This window comes from Ornithodoros turicata, chromosome 4, assembly GCF_037126465.1.
Source record: "Ornithodoros turicata isolate Travis chromosome 4, ASM3712646v1, whole genome shotgun sequence".
Classification (NCBI taxonomy): Eukaryota; Metazoa; Arthropoda; class Arachnida; order Ixodida; family Argasidae; genus Ornithodoros; species Ornithodoros turicata.
This window is the reverse complement of record NC_088204.1, coordinates 17,257,253-17,284,270: the sequence shown is the minus strand read 5'-3', so window position 1 is coordinate 17,284,270 and position 27,018 is coordinate 17,257,253. Positions and strand designations below refer to the sequence as shown.

Genomic DNA, 27,018 nt, shown 5'->3' with positions numbered 1-27,018 from the left:
GACCACTGGGAACGTACTAGACAGGGTTTCCCGAGGAAAGTGGCAGATCCCAATGGGCAATCAACGGAAACCTGAGGCTATACTTGTGGTACTTGAGTTACATACAGGTGCACGTCAACAGTAACACCTGTTTAACTCTGGTACCATAAATATATCGCGTCAGGTTTCTGTGTATCGCTCTCTTAGGCACTGGTCCACTTTTCCTGCGCCACACTGCATACGGGTCTCGTAGTTGGCCTGGGTAAAAAGTCGGCTGGCATCATTTCCATATCATTTATATTCTGTGCAGTTCTAAGTGCTGTGCATGATGTTCAGTGCGACACTTAAAAACACTGGAGTGCATGGACCATCCTCACAGCGCAGAACGAACAGAAGCTAAGGTGCTAAGTCCCATCGCTGCTAAAATTACAGAAATGCTGTGTGCAGCTGACCCGCCTTTTACACCCTATGGGCCTGATGACCTTCTCACGGAAGGGGGTAAAAAGCAGGTAGAAGGGCGAAACAGCAAGATACACCCACTTTACACTCAAATGGGTGTTAGACAGTTAACTGTGGGGTGTAAATTGTGGCATACGCCCTTTTAACACCTAAAGAGGTGTGAAATTTTTTGTGTGTAGAATTCAACTGCAAAAACGATTGATTTGATTTGATTTTAAGATAAATAAAATGGAGATTTTGGTTTCACTAGTGTGAAGCCCGCAACTCCACATCACTTGCACCAGGTACTTTGGTGGAAAACTCCTGGAATGATGATGCCAATGAATGATGCAGAAACGACATCTATGCTGCTGTCATAGCTTTTTTAATAGAACTCTGTAACTGCTAAAAAAACAAAAACAAAAAACACCCTGTACTCGGGGTGTTCACCTAACGTGCTATTAATTCTTGTAAAAAGAAAAAAAGACTACTTGTCCGAAAAAGAGGTAATAAACGGCAGTTATCGTCTGGGAACTTTTGCTACGACTTGCGCCTGACTGCCAAATTTTGCCAACTGAAATTTTGCCACGTTCTTTTTTTGTTTTCTTTTTTTGCCACAGCCCGTGTAGAAAACACGCCAACTCACACAAAGACAGGTTCCTTGTTCCACTGGCAGCAGTCGACAAAAAAGAAAAAAGAAAGAGAGAGAAGTGGAAAATCGTCGTTCTGAGATGGGCAATGTTCCCGCCAACCTAATTTTGCAGTAATGAAGCGCTGTGAGAGGGAGACTTGCCCCCACCCCCTCAGCTCCCCCTCTCAGTGCACTCTTAAAAATGAACTTCACCGCATAGCACGCTCCTAGCCAACCGTAGTCTCGAATGATATCGTTATCTGCCCTGATTTGTTGAAAATGGGAGGCGTACGCCTTTTTTGTGACACTTATGCTGTACATAATTGTCACAGAAAAGGCGTTCGCCTCCCGTTTTCAACAAATCAGGGCAGATAACGATATCATACGAGATGTTGGTTGGCTAGGAGCGTGCTGTGCGGTGAAGTTCATTTTTAAGAGTGTGTTACACAAGACGTTGCCGCTGATAATAGCATCCCTATGTTTAGGGGCGGATCCAGACCCTCGGTTTGGGGGGGCGGTTTCTTTGTCAAAACGGGTATTTCAGGAGGGGAGAGAGGGAAATCCAATGTATAAACTGATGTTTTTGATGCGAGGTTATGAAGACATTCCTATACCGTTCATACCCTGTCTCTTGTAGTGTCTCAAACAAGAAACAGAGACACAGTACCGTAGGCTCGTACCGTCCAGAACGTTCCCAAGATTGAATTTATTTTCCTCCTCCTTTTCTCTCACCCATCTTATTCCTCCTTGTCGTCTACATCTCTCTCTCTTGGCGTGTCAACTATTGTTGCCAGTATACCGTCGGGAGCCTCGAACCGTTAATCTTCTCTGCTGCACCCAACCCCGTCTATGGATGTCGTCCGCACATGGTCGATCCCCGAGACAACTGCTCGAACGCAAAGAGGCGTATGACGTATATCTAATAGCTTTTGTTGTTCTTTTTACGACAATGTGCGGTTCAACAAAACACAACGAGAAAAAGGTCGAGCACAACTCATGGCATCTCCAACTTCCACAAAGCTACAGTGATTTGGTGTTATAATCAATTTCGGAAAAGGGACGACAAAGAGCCGGATGTTATTCGTTGTTACCGCTACTTTTGTCAATGTTTCCTGATGTTCACGTGGTCCTTTCCTCTTTCTTTCTAGATACGATGACTCGTCCGAACCTCAAGCCCCTGTTGAGTTCATTCGTTGTTATGGTCATGTCTACAGCGAGGTCATACGGTAAGTTGACTCAAATAACGAGAAACGTTTTCACAGGACACCACAGCTTTCAAGGCGAACTTTGAGGCAGAGGAATCGGTTATCAATATGTTCGAGGCGTATAGGCATGTAACTAGCGGGACCGGAGAAGCACACGTCTAAAATAGCTGAACACTATTCAGCGGCAGAGTGTAACTCATTCATGGTTCTAATCGGCACTAAAGTACTAGAACTTCTCATCACGAAGTGAAAGGTGCCGTTACCTTGAGGACTCATCTGCTGCGTCGTTCGTGAGAACAAATCCGCCAATTTATCCCTTCCCTCTTCTCTTCTTTCTCAAGAGGAGCGACAATGCGGGGTGGCCTCCCACTGGACACCGCAAACGATCTTCGGCGATGATTGGACATCCTATCCGCACTGACGTTTTGTGCCTCTTGAGAAGGAGGGAAGAGAGAAATTATAAATTGCGATTTCAATCACGCGAACGACGAATCGACGACGACGAACGCGAACGGCGCAATGGATCAATTCAGTTCCTTTTGTATCGCTTATCTTTCATTCCTTAAGGATAAATTTTCGCACTCTAGTGCCCCTTTAAAGCAAAGAAACCTTTTGTGTTCAAAAGAACGGTTGTCTCTCCTTTGGAAGGTGTTGCCATCATAGGTTTAGTCCAAGTTACCTCTAATAATTTCACTACGAAACTCTGAACAAGTTGTTGTATGGAGGCTACATTTGCATACGAAGCTATGCACACGGCACCGAAGTGTCTGAACATATAACATCTCAGTGCCGTCTTCTCTGCAGCCACAGAGAGCACATCTCACTGTTCACAAGAACACACATCATACGAGAGGATTTCTGGGTTCAAAGTGGCCGACTTCATTGGGGGGCTGAAAACCCCAAAGCCTCAGACGTCAGCAGAGGACTGCTACAAGAGGTGCCTTGAAGACGATCGGTGTCGAGGGTACAGCGTCAACCATTTGAGGCAGGCTTGTGCGCTCACGTGGTTCGACGTGGCCAATCGTTCCGATTATCTGCTGCCAGACCCCAACTGGAGCTTCCATCGGAAGATATGTCTTACAGGTGAGAGGTTGGCCCGTTTTGCTTCTGAGTACCATTGCCCGCGCACGCAGATGCCTGTTCGAGACATACAAAGTACAGAAGTATACAAAAAGTAAAGCAAAAGACAACGTGCATGACTTCGTTAATTGTTCAAGAAGAATGAACAGTACATGCAAAATACAGTTCAGAAAAGAATCACTGAGATTTTTTGTTTCTTTTTTTTTGTTTGTGTGTGTGTGTTCGAGCACCTCCTGGTTCTTTACGTACGTTCTGTGCCGCACGTTTCTGGAAATCTAGAAACTGCGCATTTGACAATACGCAAGGGTACTTGGTTGTTGTCTCGAAGAGATCAATACACGTAGACTCATTATACGGCCTTCCCAAGTTTCCACACGACATCAAGCATGAACCGCATGGCAGAAAAGCAGGCCAAATTCTTTCCGAACCGAAATAGGGACCGAACTTTTCTCGGAGATTGGAGTTTCGGGCCGAATTCGGTACTCTCTGGCGAAGCCGGATTTCTGCGCCGAAACCGTAACTGTTGTATACAGAATAAGTTGCGGGCATCCAATGGCTATTCAGCCAGAAGGGGAACAATAGCAACAATGACGTCGCAAACGGGAAGGCTGTTGCTACGTCCGAAGCCCGTCCTCCAATGAATAGCAGGATTATCCCATTGAGCTGGAGGGCTGAAAGGAGATATGGCCCTAGGTCAGCTGCTACGGTCATGAGTCTTCGGTCGAACTCGGGCTTCCAGTTTGGCAGCGTGCGGTGATGCACGAACAAAAATTTCGGTTCAGGGAGGATTGGGCTAGTTTTTCGTTCCACGCGGTTCCCGCTTTACAAGAGGAAGCACTTGAAGTACACAGTAAGCTGTCAACCGCACCTTTTAACAAGTTTCATTGATTGGTTGATTGAGTGGTTTAAAAAAAAAAGAGATTTTGGCTTCACTAGTGTGAGGCCAGCAACTCCACATCACTTGCACCAGATCCATTGAGACTCCTGGAATGGTGCTGACTACTGGAACAAGTTTCATTGATTGATTGATTTTAAAAGAAAAAAAATGGAAATGGTAGTCTCGAGCCACTCGGGGCTGACTACTCCAGGACGCGTTATTAATAAAAGAAAGGGATACTACACTAACCTCGACGCTATGAAACAAGTTTCATTCTTCCGCACCATTCATATCTGTTTTTCACTTTCGCACATTTTGTCTCTGCAGAAAACCCGTGTCTCAGGCACTGGTCTTTTGAACGCGTTCCTGGATACCAACTTCTGGGATTCGAAGACAAGTCTGTTCCAGGTGTTGTCAATCAGGACGCCTGTCTACAGTTATGTACTTCGGAGAAGGCTTTCGCGTGCAGGTCGAGTAGGTACCAGACATCCAAGCAGCGCTGCGTCCTGAGCAGGCATGACCGCAGGACGGCCGCGGAGGCTTTTCGGAGCGCGGGCGGAAGCACTGACGTCATCTACAGCGAGAATCAATGCGTCTCTGGTGAGTACCCAACCTTGTGCCACTGATGCTAGAAACATGCTCCGTGCCCTGGACACGTGATTTCTACGATTGCAGAACCGCAAAAGTGCCAGTTCAGGTCCATGCACGGCCGTGATCTGAGCAGTGGTCACGTATACGTGGACGAGTCGGCCACATCACATACTCTGTGCCAGGAGTCTTGCATGAACCACACGGACTTCGTCTGTCGGAGTTTCGTCTATGACCAATCGCGTCACCTCTGTCTTCTAAGCCCGGACGACAGCTACACTACTCTACACGACGTCAACTTTGAGGTCTCCAGTGATACGGACAGACGATTGTACGAGAAAGGCTCTTGTATTGACGGTAGGTACTTTCACGATGAGCCAATCTTTTCTGCCCCCGGGAGCCCCGGGATACGCCTTCGCGCTGTCCTGGTGTGAAAGAGAGCTTTCAATCTCGTGGATCAGAAAAAGTCGCTTCCTTCGACTCTCAGCCCGTGACGTCATCTCATATGCCCAATAGTGTGTCGCGCTCCTACTTTTTCGTTTCTTTTTGTGATTGTATTTGGCGACGTGCGTCCCCTTCGTCTGACACCACGCAGTCGAGAAGCCGCCTTGCTCTCGCGCTGTAGCAGACGCTTCTCAGCAGCCCATAAAAGTCATCGGATCAGCTGACGACACGCCAGAAGGAGCTGGGAGTGCTCGCTGCTGCTGCATGCATTCTTGTAGACAAAGTTTCTCAGGAAATCCGCGCTTCTCAAAGGTTGTTATTTCGCATGATGGTTCCTGAAGGTATGTTCATATCAACGCGGTGAAAATACATATGTACGTTAGAAGTGTCCTCCGTGCTGCTTTAGGCTCGCCGACCTCGAAACAAAGCAACTAGAGTCACCTTTTAATGGTGATAGATTGACTTGTAAAAGAAAAAAAAATGGAGATGTTAGTCCCAAACCACTCTGGACTGGCTACTCCAGGACGCGTTTTTTAGGGCTCATTACACGTAAAGCAAATGAAGGGAAAGGAGGGTGAGCGAAAAAGAAGAAAGGAGAAATCATACAAAAGTAACATGTCTTACGCTCTAACTCAGTTCTTCTGTTTACAGTGGAAATGCGCTGTGAAGCCACAGCAATGACGGCCATCATTCACGTCACATCTTCCTTCCGAGGCAAGGTGTATTCCGTTGGCCACCCGCACCAGTGTTACTCCACAGCAGTCACAGATACGGGACACGTGGCTCTAACCGTGCCGCTGCATGGCCGACAGTGCGGCACAAAGAACCTGGTATGTGCAAGGTCGCCATGGAACGCAAACATGTTTTCGAGCGACTTAAAGACTCGGTTACTGTTTTATTTTTCTGCAGGGTAATGGTACGTTCCTGAACAGCATCGTTGTACAGCACCATCCGTATGTTCTTCAAAGCATGGACAGGAGAATTGACATCTCTTGTGACTACGAGGAAGTTGAGAGGACACTCCGCGGCGGGAAGCAGGTCCTTGAAGGGTAAGTAATCCCTAAATAAGTTCCTCTTTTGCGCTAAATCCCGAGAGCATACTTTCATGATCTCATCATGGGTTCGTCAACAGCATAACTCTCTAAACGACTGGATATAGTGCCTTACTCGCGCCCATACATCCCATCGCTCCTGTAATTGATGATCCGAACAAGTTTCGCCTGTAACCTGTCTTCCGAGACAGAGAGATAGTTGAAAAATGGTTCCATTTCACACAGTGCCTTTGAGAAGCCAACCTGGCGCAGTCGAATCTCGAGATGATTACGTCGTGAGATCACTAATGGTTATAGAAGGTGACAGCTTGTGATTATCGGTTACATACACGTTGCTATAGCATTGGAAGTTGTTGTGAAGGTTAGGTATTGATGATAGGTATCACTGCAGAAGTTGCAGCGTTTGATGACCTGTAAGTTGATGCAAGTGTAGGTTTTCAAATTTTGCGTTGTGTTTGCCATCAGGCTCAACTTAGAAACACAGCAAGACCGCGTAGGCCGTTCGGGTGCGGACTTGTAGTCCCTTATTCCGGAACTGACATTCGGTCGAAGCGGTCTCTCTTTGATGAGTGCGTTATGTATCTTGCAGAAAATACCTAGTCTTTCGTATATCGTGTCTGACGGTGAGGTACCGTCGAGGCAGGTTCTTCAGAGATGGATTCCTTTATTCAGTCATTCCTGTTATGTGGCGTATCAGCGGTGCAGAGCTGATCCCTAAGGAAAGCTTAATCTACCCCACGAGTTACGCCGGTATACAAGCAAATCGCCGTACACCTAGAAGCATAATCAATCCCTCCTATAGGTGAAGTGGGGTCTCTCTGAAGCTCGTCCACGCGGTATATTTTATCAGCGGCGGCCGTATGAAGCCGCGACAAAATCTCAAACGATTTGTGCGATTCCTTGGTTAACTTAGCGTCCGTTGCTCCTGTGGCTCTTCCCCCGTACCCTTGCGTACCTGTTTTGAGCCATTTTTGTGCTTGCTTTGTGTAAATGGCACAAAGGGTACGTTGCATATCAAATACAGGCTATATCTCATTTTTATCATTTACAGATTTTGTTACAAAAAGTTGTGAGGGCAGCACTGATGCCATTTTTGCAGGCGGGTAATGCGGTCAGGCGGACATCCTCTGGGAAAGCGCATGTAACTACGGGATGACTAATTACCTAAAATTCAGTAATTAACTTTTTAGTAAACATACAAAATACAAAAACGCCGTCATGCAGGTCCACGAAGGAGGTAGCTAGAATGAAATTCAAACGGTTAGGAGAGGTTTAATGGCGACCTTTCGTGCAGATTCTACACGACGGCTCGTCATTTTTATTCTAATTAACTTTTTAATTAGATATTTAGCGTGGAACGCGAGACACCAGGATTGGAGGCAGTCATTATTTGAATCAGCCCTCTTCTTGTTTTAAACCCTTAAACCCTGAAACCACAACTACGCACTTCTGGAGCACAGAAACGACATGACCTTCGGCTTATCTGGGCCGGAAAACGGTCTTTAGGTAATGGCTGTCTTCAATTCAGCTATCTCGCATTTCCCCCGAAAACATCTAATTAATAGGTTAGTTAATGAATTTCAGGTAATTAGTCGTCCAGTAGTCACATACGCTTTACAGCAGGATGCCCGCCTGGTGTCATGCCTGTTGTGTTGCTTGATATGTGATGGGAGGCACGCACCTTCAGGTTCACGATACACCGCCTTTATATTACGATACACCGCCATCTTTATTCCGCCATCTTGATAATACCCTTGGTAGCCAGCACAACCATCGGGCCAGACTGTATGCACGTACATGGTTGATCGATGGTATCATGTATTGTGGATAATATAGTGACGTGGGTAATATACGACAATGCTCACCAGTGACAACCACATATAGGTAACTCTCATAGTTTTATCATAAAGGTTCTATAGAAGATAAAAAAAACATGTCCCGTACATTCTGACGAGAAACGTTCCTCCTGCAACAGTAACTAATGGGGCTGACCAAACCAGCAGCAGGTGGTGGCGAAAAATTCGTTAACCAGAATTCATTCGCAGAGCACCAAATTTACGCTTTAAAATCAGTGTTGTACCCGCTACCAAAACTAAGTAACGAAATACCGCTACCCGCTACTCAGAGTTGTACCTAACTCGTTACAAGTAACTCGTTACTTGGTAACGGTTACTTTTTTGGGTAACGAAGTAACGATTAAGTTACTTTTTAAGAAAATGGTAATAGTAACGGAATCAGTTACAAAAATTGATAACTCGTTACTGACGTGACTCGTTCCTTTTCTTCAGCGCGGGGGAGCACATTTCGGCACTCCGTGTGGCGCAACACGTGCAGATTTGACTTGCGTAACCCACGACCACGTGTGACTCAAAGTATTATTGCAGTCCCTCGCTGGATGTGCTGTTGTCTTTTCTCTTGTTTCCGTAATCTCCAACATTCACTCTCTTTCAAGAACGGGCACCAATTGTGCTATGGCTACAAAAAACGCGTTTCGATTTCTAGCCTTTTCTTGTCTTTGCTAAGCTTCTGAGCGCCCTAAATTATGACGCAGCCCCTAGTCTGTTTTCGGGAACCGTTGGTGATCGACGGCACGAAAACCTGTGCCTTCCCTTGTGTTTTCATAATCTCCGATCACCCGCATTGCGGAAAGATGGGAGAAGGTACAGGCAAGCTGATATAGACTCATGGTAAGGGGCCGAGAGACACGGAATACGAAGGACGGACGACAAATTCTCAGACTCAGCAAATGGTTTATTATAATGACCCAGACTATATACCCAAGATGCGACGCAGAGGGGGAGCAAGACAAAACGAAGGGTCACTAATCGCGTTGCCACGTGTGGCGATCAGTTTCTTCTGAAGTGCAATTCCTCATTAATAAAGAGTTGAAGGCAAGTGGTGGCATGTTTGTTGGCTGCTTTAACCATGCGGCGGTAACGTAAAAGTAACTCGTTACATGTGAGTAACGAGAACTCGTTACTTTTGTATGTTGGTAACGAGTAACGTATTTAGTTCCTTTTTTTTTTTTTTGGTAACGGGCACAAGTCTGCCGCTACTCCACAGAAAAAGTAACGCAATACTAGCGTCGCTATAAATTTGAAAAAGTAACGAGATGCCACTACCGCTACCAAATGAAAGTAACGTAAATACTATGCTGCCACTTATCCGCTACCGCACCCTTCTCTAAGCAACACTTACCGTAGGCATCTCGTTGTCGAATGTGTCTAAAGACGGTGCAATGTTTAAGTTCACTAATTAAGTTCACTAATTTTAAGTTCACTACGTAGTAACACTATGCCTTCCGTCTTGTTGGTGTGGGCGTGCGATTAACTTTTTTTTTTTTTTTCAAAACTTTGGCTCATTTTTCTTGGAACGCCCTGTATTTTCGGATTCCTGTTCCAAAAGACACGACGCTTTGTTTATCTGCTCCGAACAATAAAGCTGCAAGATACAGTTTTAAATGTGGTATCAACACGCTCACATTATAGTTTTGAACCTGATTGTATGACGGAAACTAGCTTCGTAGCCAATATTACGTAGTATGTTATACATAACAGTGTGTGTTTCGCAAATGTGAGCCAAAAATTTACACAGAATAACACAAATTATATTCCTAACTATTCAATTGCGCTTAGCTTATAAGAGTTAGTGAAATTGAGGAAGATCGTCAGATCAATCTGCCTGATTAACAAGTAACTAAAAGGAATGCCGCTTCATCGTGATCTCACTTTTTCTGTCCGTGTTCCACGTCTTCTATGTATATTATGAAAAGTAGCTGTAGCGGTAGCGGAGAAAGAGTGCGCTGCTATCCGTATTCGTAGCGGAATTACGTCCCAATTTAAAATGAGCCGCGATCTCCACTCCGCTACTGGAAAAAGTAACGAATACGCTAGCGGTGCTAGTAGTAACGCCGCTATGTACAACACTGTTTAAAAGACATTCATCCAGCTCATCTGGCTCTTTTTACACTAACGCTACGGCACAGTAGCCAATATTTTAGTATAGCGAACAAGCCTATGATATGTAGTAAAATATATGCATTATAGCTCCTGCCGCACGTTATCCATTACCAGAAACAAGCTCTTACGCTGCAAAACTTTTCCGTCGTACAGCTTCTTACATATTTCATGCACTCACATAATCCAAAGTTATGCCTCCCTACCATATAGAACAAGATTACGCGTCCAGCTCCGACAAAGCTATCCCCCCCCAGTATGAAACCGGTTAAATCATTTATGAAAACGTCCGCCGTAGACGATGATTTTCATGCGGAAGAGAGATACATGGGAGACTCCTTATCACCTCTCCCGCTCCCATCCTGTGCATATTTTAAAAAGGCGTCGCCGAACATTGGAACATGAATTTTTCACGAGCGATCCCGCTGGTTTCCTCTTTTTCTGTCTTGATCTTTCTTTTCCTTCTTTTATATCCTATACGGAACGATGTGTCTGCGTATGTGGGTGCGTGTGTTCTACACAAACAGACACATCTGTAATGTCTTATTCGTCACTTTTCCCAGCAACGAGTTCTTTTTACCTCACCTGGAGGGAGCTTAGCGTAATATACCTACATAACCAGCGCACCAGGCCGGCGATTTATCCACGGCGTTATATATACAGGGTGTTTCAAAAAACGTGTCATTCGGACTTAATAAAAAAACGGGGCGACGGAAAAGTACGGGGTAAACGGCATTTGTGTCGTAACTGAATTTGCCACCTTGAAAAAATATTTTCATTTGATTTTAATTGAAATAAATTTAATTTCTTTAATTGAACTCCAAAATTTCCCAAGTCAACCTAACGTTTTTTTTACAGAATTAGAGAGCCCGTAGCGAACTTAGTCAGATCCACTAAGAAATCCGCTCGATATTGCAAATGGAACTGCCCAAAAAAAGTCCCGAAATTGAGGCTTCCAAGTTTCGGGTATTCAACGGCGCACCAAATCAGACGCAAAGATTCGTGGAGAGGAGGACTGCTCCTGCCCCCATGAAAGATATAAGGTCGAAAAAACACAGGGCGTGAAAAAAGAGGCGGAATCATTTTTGTTTGCCGCTTATCAACGTATGGTGGAATGTCACCTGCCTCGTCTTGTGCTGCACGCCGGTCCGGCGATAAAACTGTTGTAGCTTCATGGGGGCAGGAGCATGTCCTGCCCTCCGCGCATTTTTCCGACTGATTTGGTGCGCTGTTGAATACCCGAAACTCTGAAGCCTCAACTTTGGTACTTTTTTTGGGCAGTACCCTTTGCAATATCGAGCGAATTTCTTGGTGGATCTGACTAAGTTCTCTACGGGCTCTCTAATTCTGTAAAAAAAAAACGTTAGGTTGACTTGGGAACTTTTGGAGTTCTATTAAAGAAATTCAATTTATTTTAATTAAAATCAAATGAAAATATTTTTGCAAGATTGCAAATTCAGTTGCCACACAAATGCCGTTTACCCCGTATTTTTCCGTCGCCCCGTTTTTTTATAAAGTCCGAATGACACGTTTTTTGAAACACCCTGTATATACAAATATAGAAATGAGCGAATGCTCCATGGCTTCACGTGAGGCATATTTTACAATTAAAGCGTGCCACAATCCGAGCTGTGGACGGCCGTTTCGAGCTTGTTGGCTGTCATCGGCACAGCGTAGGGATGTGACACGCTCTAGGGTCGGCACAAACACTGTGTCTCTGCAAGACGTAAATGTTCCAGGGTGTTAGCAACACCTCTGGAGGTCGCAGTGCATCCAGTAAATACAGATACAAATATAAAAATGAGCGAATGCTCCGCGAGTTAGGGGTCGACGTTTCGGCAGTCAGTGCTGCCTTCAACAGGACTCCTGTTGGAGGCAGCGCTGACTGTCGAAACCTTGACCCCTAACTGTAACTGTAAATCTATTTCTAGTACATCCCCTTAATTATTAATGTAATAAAAGTAGCAAGTGTTTTTAATCCTTATATGGCTTGCCAAGTCTCTTCATTACTTGTAGCCTATATATATATATACATTTTTCATATATCCACAGCCAACGGCTTTTACACAAGACTCACCATTAACAGTTCCCGAGCTCGTGCTTGAATGGAACCTACCAGCGTCACTGCTGCAAGCGAGACTGTACCAGAATGTTCGCAGCGTCCTCGGTTGTGTTGCTGCAAATAGAGTTGTAGAATTGTCACTGGAAGGGCTGTGTGTGTTACGTGAGGCAATTGCACACTGGGGGGAGCTTAGTAGTGTGCAAGTCCCTCGTAACTTTGAGAGAGATAGGAAACGCGAATGAAAACTTCACCTCAAAATGTGCAAGCATCTCATTCCAATGACTTCGCAGTAGTGATGGGTGACACTACATTTGAAACATTTGATGCTATCGGTAGTTTTTGACTGTCGATTGTCCAACTGTCGAGCGAATCCGAATTCGATATCGCGACAGTTTTGCGGGCTATCCGTACACGCTTAGAAATCAACTTCACCGCATCGCACGCTCCTAGCTGACCATCATCTTGAATGATATCGTTATCTGCCCTGGGGGCTTAATCGCTTCATCGTCGTTACCGTCGTTACAAGCTAACGAGTGGCGGGAAATTCAAAAAGGCGGGCGGGAAATTTAAAAACATGGGCACGTGATAAAATACGTGCACGGCGCTCTTCGCGTGATACGTGAAGGCCGTGGTACAGGTCACGCGCAATGTGTCACGTACTCACTTTTTCAATTTCCAGCTACTCGTTAGCTTGTAACGACTGTAACGACGATGAAGCGATTAAGCCCCCTGATTTGTTGAAAACGGGAGGCGTACGCCTTTTTTGTGACAATTATGAACAGCATAAGTGTCACAAAAAGAGCGTACGCCTCCCGTTTTCAACAAATAAGGGAAGATAACAATATCATTTGAGATGTTGGTTGGCTAGGAGCGTGCTATGCGGTGAAGTTCATATTTAAGAGTGTAGTATCGTGACATATAGGTGGTGCAACAACAGCAACAACAACAACAACAAATAGATCATGACTTTGGCCTGGGGTGATTCACCGCTGGAGAGCAGTACACTACCCGGCAACTGTGCAAGCTTCACCGCGCTTGAGCCAATCCAGATACACCTTCTTAATTCGCGTTTCGCACCTGCAAACAATCGATAGTTTATTCCCTTGCAATTTAAAAGGGGAGCATGTTTCTTTTGAAAACAATACCTCCTGAATTCGCGTTTCGCTCCTACAAACTATCAATAGTTTGTTCACTCCGAATTTAAAATTTGAGCATGTTTCTTTTGAAAACGGAACCGTCTGGAAATTCGGGTTTCGATCCTGCAAACTATCGATAGTTGAGTCACTCGCAATTTAAAAGGATATTTCCATTGGAAACGTTTTGAATTTGCGTTCCGTTCCTGGAAGGTATAGGTTACTCACACCGATAGTGATGGCGATGAAAAAAAAAAAAAAATTGGAATATGAGTTTCGACGAAGTCGAACTGGCTACCCCAGTACGCTTACACACAGAAACAACAAACAGATGATAGATGATGAACAGAGATGATGATGATGGAGTTCAACATGTAGTTGAAAAGTTTCGACCAAGTGACTGTAAAATGTCGGAATCGCTGGGGGCACACACAGCACACATTTAGCGAGTCATAGAATGTCCATAAGCCCGTTTGGATGTAGAAAATCTTCAAGTGCCCTCAGCGCCTTGTCGGACGACGGAGGATCTAAACAGTTTCGCGATGTTGAAGGCTCAGGAGTGCACACGAGAGAGGCTCGCCTCTAGTACCCTTCGAGCATCAACGTATTTCCGACACCTGAGAAGGACGTGTTCTACGTCCTCTACAACGCCACACTACAGTTCGGGGAGTCCCGCTTTCCCAGATTGAAGAGAAGACGTGCGCTGTACGGGACATTGAGCCGTAGTCTATGTATATAGGACAGTCGTCGTTTGTCGCGTGAAGGAAGGTGGTACTCGAAAGCGTAACTCCGGATCGACCTTGTACAGAAGCGGATCCCGAGCAGATCCTATTAGCCAGGAGGTGCTGCACATTTGTTGCTTGAGCTCGTTCAGCGTTCGAAGTTTTCGAATTCGAATTCAACATTCGAATTTAAAGTTTTAGCACGATTCTTTTGAGAACGAAGCGTTCTGAATGCGCGTTTCGCTCAGGACTGCAAGCCATCGATAGTTTATTCACTCTGAATTTGAGCATGTCTCTTTTGAAAACAAAACCGTCTTCATTCGCGCAAACTGCGGATAATTTAATATCGATAGCTGAAACTATCGATAGTCAAATGAGTGGTCGCGTCAACCATCGATAGTACTGTCGATAGCATGCGGATGACTATTATCGCCCATCACTACTTCGCAAACGGTAGATTAGACACGTCACCGAGACCGCGCGTGAATCAGCGCCATCTAGAGGGCGTCGCTCAAACAAGCTTTTGGTGGTGGTGTCGTCTGCTGTGCCGTTTGGGGATATTTACATTTGCGGAGGTCACTTTTTATGCACGCCTCCTAATCGTTTCCAGATTTATCACTTGTGCCGAGGCTACTGAGCATTATCTTTATTTCGTGTCGTCCCTCCTCTCTTCCGTTCTCGGGTTCCGTTGTTTCATCTTGATGTCGACTGATTACAGGATTTAATTGATGCACACGGAATATAGAACACGGAATCCTTAGCGAAACGCCGCACTGTTTGCGTCAGTTCTTCTTTCGGTATCGTTAATGCAATTTGGCTCCCAGGTGACAGACTGAACAAATCAGTATCGCGTTCTCGCCACATAAAAATCGTTATTTATTGGTTCCGTTGTTCTTTTCCGTTTCCGGGACTGCTAGGAGCGAATGACAACACCTAAATCGCGCTAAGCTAACGTAAGAATAACGTTCTTGCCGCCCGAACTTTCAGGTAACTAGCAGCGAACTTTCTCTTTGCACTTCCATAAAACACAACCAAAATCGCAGTCAGCCTACCTTTCTGAGCGCAAGCTATATGCGCAGAGAAGTTAGGAAAGAAAGAGGAATAGGATCAGCACCTGAGACGCGCTGGGATTTGCTTTGTATTCAACACAGCAGGCTGATTAGAATGAGTGCGGGTGTTTCTCCGTCATGAAAGCTTAATCTGCTGTGCATCTAATCCTTTCGACGTCTGAACACACTGAACGCGTTTTGCTTTTGGCTTGCTTTTCCTGACAAAGTTCACGGTAATGCTAAACCATGTCTCGTTAGCATGATAATGAGAATCCGGCAGGCAAATTAAGCCGTTTAGTTTATTCTTACGCTTCATATCACATTGTGTTGAAGAACAGAACAGCGTACATGCCACGAGGACGAAAACGAAAGAAAACTTAGGAAGCTGCAGGCGAGGCGGAATAATCATGGGTATTAGATTTTTAGCATTGCATACGCTATGGCTTTGCGTACGCAAGGAAATACCGAGTGCACAGTACGCATGCGCTGAACATGGGTAAGGCTGTAGCGCACGCGCAGAGTGAAGACGCTCTTTCTTCGCGTATCACGTCTACGTACAGACGTATATGTACGTATATGCGCTCTAACAGGAACAATAGTTTCAGTCCTTTCGCGGACTACACGAACTGCCACGACTGCTAGTCCCTTGCGGGACTAGTTGGTGTGGACTGATGGAATTAAATGCGTTTAGGTACTATTGCGACTATTGAGACTTTGGGACTATTTCCAGTGCTGGGGAGCAAATTTCAAGGGAAGAGGACCAAAATAGAGAGTACCCAAGACTACACACATATGTTTGTCCAATATTTGGCCGACATGTTGTACTGTTTGGGTAACTGCTCGGCGGCAGCGCTTCTAATGTAAGCCTGCCTCTGCGCAGTACCTCCTCTCTCAAGATTCCTGGTGTTTTATTCGACCGGAACGACCCCCCCCCCCCCCCCCACCGGTCTCGGTGGCTCAGTCGGTAGGGTGTTCGCCTTCTGATCCCGAGATCGCGGGTTCGAACCCGGCCGAGGACGCCAGCAACTTGGTGGCAGGGTACAAGTTGCTTAGACACGCCGTCTTCCGCGAGGGACGTTAAATACGGGGTGCCGTGTGATGAGCTTTCATCGCACGTTAAAGAACCCCCAGGTGGGCAAAAGCAATCCGCAGACCGACCGCTGTGGCGTCGCTCATGATCTCAGTTGTCTCGCGACGTAAACACCCAATTATTATTGGAACGACCCCATGCAAGACAACTGGCTGCAGGTGTTGCATGAGATCCAGTCCAAGTGTCAAGCCGCGGAACCCTTCGACCTCTCGTACCTTGAGCGCGCCTACTTAGTGTGAGATGTTTTCTGTGGGCGTGTATGGCACCTGAGCCACGTGTTAATTGTACCGCAGCAGATAATAGCTAGGCCCCAGTCCGCGATACCCTCGTTCTTCTGGCGGAAACGTCGCAGACCAATTGCACGTATCTTGCTGTCTCGCCCGGCTTCGCGTGGAGGAGTGTCACTTCCTGACATTGGCCTTATGAACAGAGGAATCGTCATGAGAACTGCGCAGCGTATTCTAAATAGCGAGCCGTCGCCAACTCAAGTTTTGTTTGGCCGCCTCGCACAGGATCTTGTCGCGCATGCTTATGACCCAGTGGCTCCATCGGCAGCGTCACCCCGACAGTTTCATGACGCCGTGCACCCCCATCACCGCAAGCTGTCGTCTATTCTACTAAGTCATTTACTGGCTTCTTCTCCTAGCGTGCTGTCGGAAGCAGTGGTTTGCCAAGAAGTGGAGAACAATGGGTCCAATAGCGGGCGACGCCCAAGAAACATGTCGTGGTCGGTGCTGGTCGGCTCGTGGCTCCCTGGATCCCTGCGTGGTGTGATGTAATGGTTTGCCTGGAATATCCGACCCACACGCGACCATCTTTGCCTGTGGAACCTTGTGTCGACAAGCACTTGCCCGGCGGTCACGCCGAAACGAACAATCATGTGCTCTATACGAATGTCACACGGCGAGGATCTTTTTGGGGTCTTTTTCGCCGTCACATAAATGTCGCTTGCTCTGTCTTTTTGGACTGACGCCGTCCGTCCCACCGCCTCAGCGTTCTTGTGACTGCTTGTGGCGCCGACATATTGTGGACAGCGCGCTGTAAGGTGCTCGCACAACGGCGGAATCGCGCTCCATTGTTATTCCTGCTGCGACGCTTGCGCGCGAATGTGACGAACTTCCTGTGGCGGGAGCTACTCGTGCTCCATCGTAATCGGTTCAGTAGGCTATGTGGACAGTGTTGCCAAGTTGGAGGATTTCCCTCCAAATCTGGAGGGTTTGTGCAGGAGCCTAGCGGGAAGAATTTCGATTTGGAGGGAGGAGGGAAATCTGGAGGTTTCGGTTGCACTTCGGAGGGATTTCAACATTCGTCATGTACCCATAGAAGTTTTGCTAATACGACCCCAAACCGGATCAACGAATGTCAGATGACAAACTCCAGAAGTTTCAGAACGCCTTATGTTTTAGAAAGTAGCGTGTTGCACACCTTATGCGGCTTACTCGAGGGTTTCTTCGTGCTTCGTGTGCTGGCGTCTGCTCCGGCCAAGCGTCCGCTCCTCTCCGTGACGGCGGACGCGTGTTGGTTTTTGCATGCTCTGTGAAGCTCTTTCGATTTTTCGCGAGTCTGTTTGCTTCTGCGGCACAATATCCCTCCTCACAATAATGGGGAAGCCTTCCGATCCAGAGAAGAAGTCACCATACCAACCGAAGTTCTCGAAGGAGTGACTTAAACTTGATGAATTCAAAGACTGGCTAGAAGAGGTATCCCAAAGCATAGCATTGCAAAGCAGTGCATTCTGCCAGACTTCTAGACTCGATCCACACTCTTTACTTTTATTTTCTCACTATTCTCATCTCAACTCGAGTCGGGGCGTTGCTCGGTGAAGAACATGCCTTCATATGCAAACGTGTGATATCTTGTTCCGCGCAAGTGAATATATCAGTATATCATCAATACCTAATTGCAGTCTTGGGTAGTAACTAAGTTACTTTTAACTTGTAACTGTAACTAGTTACTTTTGGGGGTAACTAGTTACAGTAACTAGTTACATTTCCAGAGAAGTAGCTTTTAACTGTAACTAGTTACTCGAATAAATGTCGTTCCTTCTTTTTTCTTTACCCTAACTTCCCCTACTTCCCCCTAACAATGTCTTCCGTCCTTTTATCCGTAATCGGTATGTGCCTCGTGCCTTGGGCTCTTGACCAAGCAAGGAATTCCAGCTTTGCGAACAGAAATTAGTGACCCTCAATGGTCGGAGTGAGTCATATGTGAGTAATAGTGTCACTGCCCTAGCACGGGACCCTGCCTCCTGTGGATATGGACAAGGGAATGATTATGCACAAAGAGAAACTTTTCTGTCAGCTCTCTTTCGCTCCGACCTGTGCAATGGCTAATCCTTCTCCGGTTGCTGCTATCATAAGCTTCCGCGGCCGCTCTATGAAGCAAGCTTCGAGTTTTTATCATGGAAGGACGAGAATAATTTAATTGTAAAGTGCAAGCTATGGAATAAGACGTACTCGGCAAACAGGACGCCAACTTCAAACCTGGAAAAGCATCTTGAGGCGAGTTCCTTGTTCTTGTGTATGTCTCTCTCTCTCTCTACACGCTACGAAACGCGCGTGCGTGTCACCCTGCTCTTCTTTCTCACCTCGATGCGCCTGGTCGCGTGCACATGTCGTATTTTTCCGTGTGGGATAACCGCGTATTAACCCATATTGCTTCTGGTTAAGTGCAAGACAATTTTTATCGCACTTCAGTAAATGTAAATAAATGTATGTTTTTAACACTTGTGTCACCCTCTCATGGTCATTTTTATAAAAAGTAACTGTAATGTAACTAAGTTACTTTCTCTTAGTAACTGTAACTGTAACTAGTTACTCGACCAAGAAAGTAACTATAACTGTAACTTAGTTACTATTTTTGGCAGATAAACTGTAACTGTAACTCAGTTACTTTTTAAAAGTAACTTACCCAAGACTGCCTAATTGTTTCACTGAAAATACAAGATATTTTTAAAAACGGAGGTTTTTGTTCAGATTCTAGAGGGTTTTGGGGTTGACTTGTAGGGAGCGCCGAAAAAATGTTGGCAACACTGTATGTGGAGCACATCCCTCAGTTTGTGCGCAGGACGGATACGTATCAATCGTGGGAGCCCTGCCTTCATTGTATGCATGGTGTACATCGTACAATTATTTCTCTTGATACTTTCAGACTTGGACATATGTTATAGCCTACAGATTCAATGACTAATGAATTTTAGATGTATTTATTTATTTCCATTACCTCAAAGGCCCGAGGGCATTACATGAGGGATGGGCGAAGAAACAAAATAGGATAGCAAGCACACGAACTTACAAAAGAAAAAATAACATCAAGGAAGAAAAAGTACATAAAGCACTGGACGTCAAGCATAGAAAAATATCATGTTACACGGAAGTGTGAACATAAGTGACGGCGAAATGACTGGGGGTCAGTAATGTTGATGATAAGCTCAGGTAGTGCATTCCACTCTCTGACTGCAGATGGAATGAATGATTGCTGGCAGTGATTAGAATGACAGTGAACAAGCTTAATCTTTTTACCATGATCAACCCTGTTGGAAATGTAATCAGGTGGGAGAAGCAGGTTAGTGTGAAGTGTGGTGTTGTGGTAAATCTTGTGTAAGAGGCATAGTGACGCAATTCGGCGCCTGGTGGAGAGGAGAGCTATATTATGGTGAAACTTAAGGGCAGATACACTTGTGAAGCGGGAGTAAGATGAGGTAATAAAACGTACAGCCCTGTTTTGAATCGCCTCGAGGGAGGCGATTAAATAATGCTGGTGGGGGTTCCATATGGCAGATGCATACTCAAGTTTTGGCCTTACAAATGTTTCGTAGGCTCGGAGCCGTACCTGTGGTGGGCAAGGGCGGAGATTACGTTTAAGATACCCTAGGGTTCGGTTAGCTTCAGCGGATATAGAGTTAATATGAGAGTTCCACTCCAGGTCTGCGGTTAGTAAGACACCAAGATATTTGTATGAATCACAGATCGTGAGAGCTTCTGATTTAACCTTATAATTATAATGCAGGCTACTACGCTTCCTTGAAAAGTGAACGATTTTACATTTGGTGTTATTCAGATGCATTTGCCATGATGAACACCAGTCCGAAATTTTATCCATGTCATGTTGTAACATGTCTTGGTCATGGCTCGTGGAGACAGCCCTATACACAACACAGTCGTCAGCAAAAAGTCGGATGGATGAGTTGCATACCAGAGGGAGGTCATTGATGTAGAGTAGAAATAGGAGGGGGCCAAGTACAGTGCCTTGTGGGACGCCGGATGTGACATTCTTTAAGGGGGAGCAGGCGTTGTTGATTGTGCAGAATTGGACACGGGATGTGAGGAAATAACGAATCCATTCAATTAAGTTGGGATGGATGCCATAGCAGGAGAGTTTATAAAGTAGACGGTTGTGGGGTACGCGGTCGAAGGCCTTGGAGAAATCCAGAAATATGGCGTCAATCTGGAGACCAGACTCCATTATACTGTGTAAGTCGCTAGTGAATTCGACTAGTTGTGTCTCGCATGAGAGACCCTTTCGGAATCCGTGCTGACGCGGGTGGAGCAGGTTATTTGATTCTAAAAAGGACATTACGTTAGAAAAAATTATGTGTTCTAATAGCTTGGAAGGAACTGACGTGAGTGATATTGGGCGGTAATTACATATCTCATGACGTGGTCCCGATTTGTGCACCGGAATAACTTTACCTACCTTCCAATCAGCGGGAACATAGCCGCTACTTAGAGATTGTGCGAAAATGAGTGACAGTATTACAGCGACAGGTTCTTTAATGTTTTTAAGCAACTTACTATTGATGCCGTCTATACCTGCTGATGATGATAGCTTCATATTCTCGATGATTTTGATTATGCCATTAGTCGATACAGTTATCATGGGCATCTCTGCGGTGGCAGCGAGTGATAGTGGCGGGAGAGGGCCCGGATCCTCGTTGGTGAAAACGGAAGAGAAGTAGTCATTGAAGGAACAGGCACTGTCTACATCGCTAACGGGCATGCCGTTACTACCAAAAATTGTGATACGGTTGGACTCAGCGGGTGCAATGGTACGCCAAAACTTCCTTGGGTCCGACGAGAGCAAGGAGGGAAGGTCTTCAGAATAAAATTTCTCTTTACTTTTCTGTACTTGTAGTCTGAATTCCCTGGCCGTCTGGTAATATTTACCCCAAGCAATACTGGTGTTAGAAGTTCTGGCACGACGATACAAGCGTTTCTTCCTATTAGCTAATGTTTTCAGCTTTGAGTGGAACCAGGGGCACCGTTCACTCGAACGGAAGGATATTAAAGGTATATGTTTGTCTGTTAGTTCGTCAAGCTTGTTCCTGAATAACTGCCAGTTCTCCTCCGGAGAATGACTTAGAGAATAATGGGAGAAGGTGGTGACAAAAGCCACCAGTTCCTGACGCATTGCATCATAGTTTCCCCTTCTATAATCCCTTATTACTTTCTGATTAAAGTTTCTTTGTGGAGCTTCAAGCGATAAGCCGAAATGAATGATTCTGTGGTCGCTCAAGCCATGTAGATATGTGGTGAACTGCAATAAGGATGGGTCAGACAGGAATACTAAGTCGATTAAGCTGGACGACCCAGGCACTACACGTGTCGGTTCGGTTACCACTTGGATAAGATTGAATGTCGAGCATTTATCGAGGAATTCTGCAGCAAGCGCGTGATAAGATGAAAGCGATGGTGTACCTTGACTCCAAGTTATCTGAGGGAAGTTGAAGTCGCCGGTTAGAACTATGTCGGAAGTGGGGTACGTATTTCGCATGGTAGAAAGACAGTCATGAAGTTTATCAGTGAACGTAATACCACTGTCAGGTGGACGATAACAAGCACCAATGATGAGTTTCCTGTGTTTCATTTGAATGCATACCCAAACAGTTTCAATATCATCGGGCGCTGACACCTGCATTGATGGGATGCACCTTTTTACAGCGATCATTACTCCACCTCCGACCCTGTCCTTGCGATCGCATCTATACACAGAATAGTCGTTACAATACGGAAAAATTTCGCTATTGGCGATATCTGGGCGCAGCCAGGTTTCAGTTAGAACAATGAAGTCAGCACATGTAGACTGAATGACACTCATAAGATCATCTCTTTTGGGCAGAACGCTACGTATGTTAGTCATGATGCCGGAATACACATGCGAAGATTGACCAGAGCCAACGGGCGTGGGAGGCGATTGCTATGGTTGCGAAGGCTTTATGGAGTCTGTGCTACAATCGTACACATAAGTAATACTGTCCACTATCACTTTGTCAAATCGGAGCTTAAATGGCCGTCCTTTCTCTTTTGCAAACTCGACGAGTTTCTTACGCGCAATACGTACAGCAGATGAATAGTCTTCTCCAATCGAGTAGCCCGTTCCTTTCAGTTTTGCACCGTTCGAAAGTAGTTCCTGCTTTAGTTTGAACTGATTAAGCCTGACAATTATTGGGCGGCGCTTACTTGGTGAGAAGCGACCAAGGCGATGAGCACGGTCTATGCGATTCGGATCGACCTCTACGCCTAGCTTGTCGCGGCAGAATGATAGCATCTTGTCCTCAGCCTGTTTCCACGTTTCACCATCCTGGTCGTCTATACCATGGAACAAGATATTGTTTCTGCGAGAACGATTCTCAGCGTCTTCACATCTTTCTTGCAGGCGCATGACATCACGTCTCACGTCCTTCACCGCGGATACAGTTAATTTCAGAGCTGAAACGTCAGCATCTATTGCACTGACTGTCGATGTCAGCGAAGACAGCTCTGCTGCGAATTGCATTTGTTTTTCTTTAATGGTCCTAACTTCAGCGATTAATTCAGACTGTCCTGTACTCAATTTCTGCAATAGATCCATCATTGCGTCGAGGCGTTCGTCCAGGCCGCGGGTAATCGGGGGACCAGGATTGAGCTCTACATCTCCACAAATTAGCAAGCTGTAGCACATGTCATATACATAGCTAACAAGCATAGAAATCAGCCGTGGGCGCGGCAGCACCAAGAGGAATACATCATCACTATGATAAGTGGAAATGTCACAACTGACCTGTATTACAAACAGAATGTTAGTACGAGGCATTCTGGTGCTGTCGTGCCCACTGAAGAAATCCCAAGGATCACACGGTTTTATAAGCGCTGCACAACTCTCGACAGCAGTAGCAGATGATGCAGAGTTGATCCAAACAGGATGCACACACGGAGATTCATAGACTTGATTGCTTGTGTAGTTGTGGAGCAGATAGGGTCGTCCACACGTGCCAGTGCCACAGTAGGAAGCAGGTTCAGTGATCAGCAGCAAGCACTGTATTACAAACAGAATGTTAGTACGAGGCATTCTGGTGCTGTCGTGCCCACTGAAGAAATCCCAAGGATCACACGGTTTTATAAGCGCTGCACAACTCTCGACAGCAGTAGCAGATGATGCAGAGTTGATCCAAACAGGATGCACACACGGAGATTCATAGACTTGATTGCTTGTGTAGTTGTGGAGCAGATAGGGTCGTCCACACGTGCCAGTGCCACAGTAGGAAGCAGGTTCAGTGATCAGCAGCAAGCACTGTATTACAAACAGAATGTTAGTACGAGGCATTCTGGTGCTGTCGTGCCCACATGCCCATGTACATGGTGTACATAGTTATATTCTGTATAGTGCTTATGTTCTTGTGTGTCGTATATATAGTCATTTAGCGTTGCCATCGATTTAGTTTGTGTTGAGTACAGCTCGTGTATTATACGTTCGTAATAATTTTTTGCATACCAGCTATAGGGAACTAGAAATAGAAGACTGTTGGTTACTTTCCAATTTCCTCCTTTTTCTCTCTTTCTCTCTCTTTCTTTCATTCTCTGAGACTGTATATAATTTAAAGAGACATGAAAGCCTTGCATATTCGTGATTCGTTGCATATATATGAGAGATGTTGCATATTCGTAATCTAGGAGACGCGCAATTTGAAGGCGCGCTGTGCAGAATAAAAGAGGAAGAACACCGTGTATTTTGCAACCTGGGTGTTTTAGCGAGGGTGATATATAATGCAAAATAAAATAAATATTTATTTGGTCCATAGTGGTACTTTAAGTGTGCTATAAAAATTTATAACTTTTTTTATCGTGACGTTGGAAGGAATACATGCATGTTCGTTTATTGCAAAGCATCAGTATTATTAATTTCTTATCCCATATTCAAATATTCCCCGCCGAACTGTCCCCATGAAAAATGCTGACGATCATTTTACCAGAATTCGCAACTCTCAAGGCAGCCTTTTGCAGCATTGCACAAGTGTGTGCGACATGTTTGTGCCGAGCTATAGTTTATGCTTTATTCATAGGGGCCGTTCACCCGAAAGCTTAGAGCGCTAAAATATTACGTGGGCAGCGCGGGCGCACTGCAGGCACGTATCATACCGTAGCGTATAGCGATTGTGAAGAATTATACGTTCCCGGTAATTGCGCATGGTCAATGTGTACTTGGAAATTTGTTTTGTGCACGAGTGACAAAGTAGCGTGACTAGTGTTAGTGACACGCAATTTGGGAGGTCGCTCTATTTGGAGGAGTTTGGATTAGCTAGGCTAGGTCGGGTTAGATGCGAATAGCGATTACCGTGGACATGTGGGGTTATTGGTATGCTGTGACCGTTACATACTAGTTTTCTTGCGAAGACTCGTCGAGCATTTTTCGGCATTTATATGTTTTGTCAAATTCGGAAACTTTCGGCATTTTAAAACGTTTGTGCGAAAAATTGGCAGCTGTAACCACCAGGCAGAGCTACACAGGGAGGAGCTATTGTCGTAAAAACCGCGTAAAATATATCTACATGATGAAATTATGAAATGAAAGACACTTGCATACCAAACCGTCAATCCTTGCTGCAATAATACTTCGAAATCAGGATTTTCTTTAACATACAGTCATCAGGAGCTTTCCTGTTGCGTCCCATTTCGCAGCCGCCAGAGGGACAGAGTGTGACGAACTTCCTGGTTGGGTTTCGCGCCAACCAACTCAAGGGCACGACTCATGACCTAAGCGTCGTACCGCTGGTGTCGTTTGCTATACGGCAGTGCGCCGTAGAAAATTCATATCTAATCCAATCCAATCAAATCTGTCCAATTATGATGAAGGTCCCACGGGCCGACGTGCAGTGCCCCCCGCCCCCCTCGAATTATGCCGACGAGACTTGAGTGTTGTGTCTCCAGAGGCGCTGCATATTATAGCATGGTCGGTATAATCTATAGTCGGTCGTGCTTGTGACGCGGATGAGATGGAGGCTGGGGTGACAAGCGTTGTTTTCTTCCTGTAGGGACCTACAGAGCTTGACCCAAGTGATCACGGGTCTAGCCCCAACGCCCCCGGTTCGACTGAAGGTTGTCAACGGGTCGGGAGATGAAGTCGCTGGCGTTGACTTGGGTGACCCTCTTTTTCTCAAGGTCGAGATGCAGGACGAAGGTAAGCTTTCGCGACGATATTAAGCTGATGACGATGAGCTTGCTACCGGTACTAGGCGCGTGCGAAAGGGTCATTTCAAAACTGAAGCCAATACGAAGCGAATAGCTATGCAGCCGAAACGAGTATGAAGCGTATACTAGTTATAGTACGTTAGCGAATTGAATGCATGTACTACATGCGCAGCCAAAACGAATCGAAAGAGAACGGCCCTCGGATGCCGCTTGAGGTGACCTATAAAATCGATAAAAAAAACAGTGCAGGGGGGTTTTATATGCATCGTCTCTTGGTAAAGCAATGCTGCGACCTTCCTACTTTTATATAGAATCCTAGTGCTCTCAAATTCTGGTTCGCATCTGTTACAAACTTTGAGATATTCCGTCAAGTCACAAAATAGTACTTTGCGGGTTTTCATGGACTTTAATGTCACACCAAACAGCCCAAATTTTAACCCTTTTCAATTTGTGACCCATATAAGCACCTTCGCTTGTCAAAAGAGCTTCCCAGACTTTGCTACCGTTCCTGCAACAGGAAGGGCATGGGACGATTCTTGCACAGCTCTGCGTGGGCGTTCACCGCACATCAACAACTGCGAGACGCGAAGCCCAATAATAATCCAAAAAACACTGCACAACACGTGAAACGTAGAGTGTCCCCTCGCGAAGAGTGAAAGGAACGTAGTGTGGCGCCAACATCGTTGTAGTTTGACTGTGCTAAGAACGCTAAAGGTGTCGCAGATGGAAGTAGGATACATGCATGATATGTAAGAAGCACGAGCTCGCTGCATTGCGTATACAGTGAACCCTCGTTAATATGACCCCCGATAATCTGACGTACGCGCTTTACGACCGTACTCCTGGGGAACAATGCAGTGAAACCTCTGCAAATCACCACCGTTAATATGACAATTCCGCATTATGACCAGAATTTTCGGGCACGACCATGGTCATAGTAACGAGGGTTCACTGTACCTTATCTGTCTTTTAGCGTTTTGGGGTTTACGTGCGCGGATTCGCAGCTATTCGAATATGTTCGGTTTGAAGAGATGTCGAATTCGATTCGATATTCGAATACAGTGAACGCTCGTTACTATGACCATGGTCGTTCCCGAAAATTCTGGTCATAATGCGGAATTGTCATATTAACGGGCGTGATTTGTACAGGTTTCACTGCATTGTTCCCCAGGAGTACGGTCGTAAAGCGCGTATGTCAGATTATCGGGGGGCATATTAACGAGGGTTCACTGTATAGCATTTCCTATTCGATGCAGAATTCGAGAAACG

At 45.6% G+C, this 27,018-nt stretch overlaps 1 protein-coding gene across 1 annotated transcript in view; it reads left to right on the top strand.

The window, feature by feature from the left end:
• Window positions 1–27,018, top strand: part of LOC135391206 (uncharacterized) — a 179,044-nt gene that overhangs the window by 136,777 nt on the left and 15,249 nt on the right. The window contains exons 4-10 of the mRNA XM_064621358.1: window positions 2,197–2,274; window positions 3,058–3,336; window positions 4,538–4,810; window positions 4,886–5,155; window positions 5,894–6,072; window positions 6,152–6,291; window positions 25,593–25,738. Coding sequence (XP_064477428.1) covers window positions 2,202–2,274; window positions 3,058–3,336; window positions 4,538–4,810; window positions 4,886–5,155; window positions 5,894–6,072; window positions 6,152–6,291; window positions 25,593–25,738 — 1,360 coding nt within the window. The 5' untranslated portion in view covers window positions 2,197–2,201. The remainder of the gene's footprint in view (window positions 1–2,196; window positions 2,275–3,057; window positions 3,337–4,537; window positions 4,811–4,885; window positions 5,156–5,893; window positions 6,073–6,151; window positions 6,292–25,592; window positions 25,739–27,018) is intronic.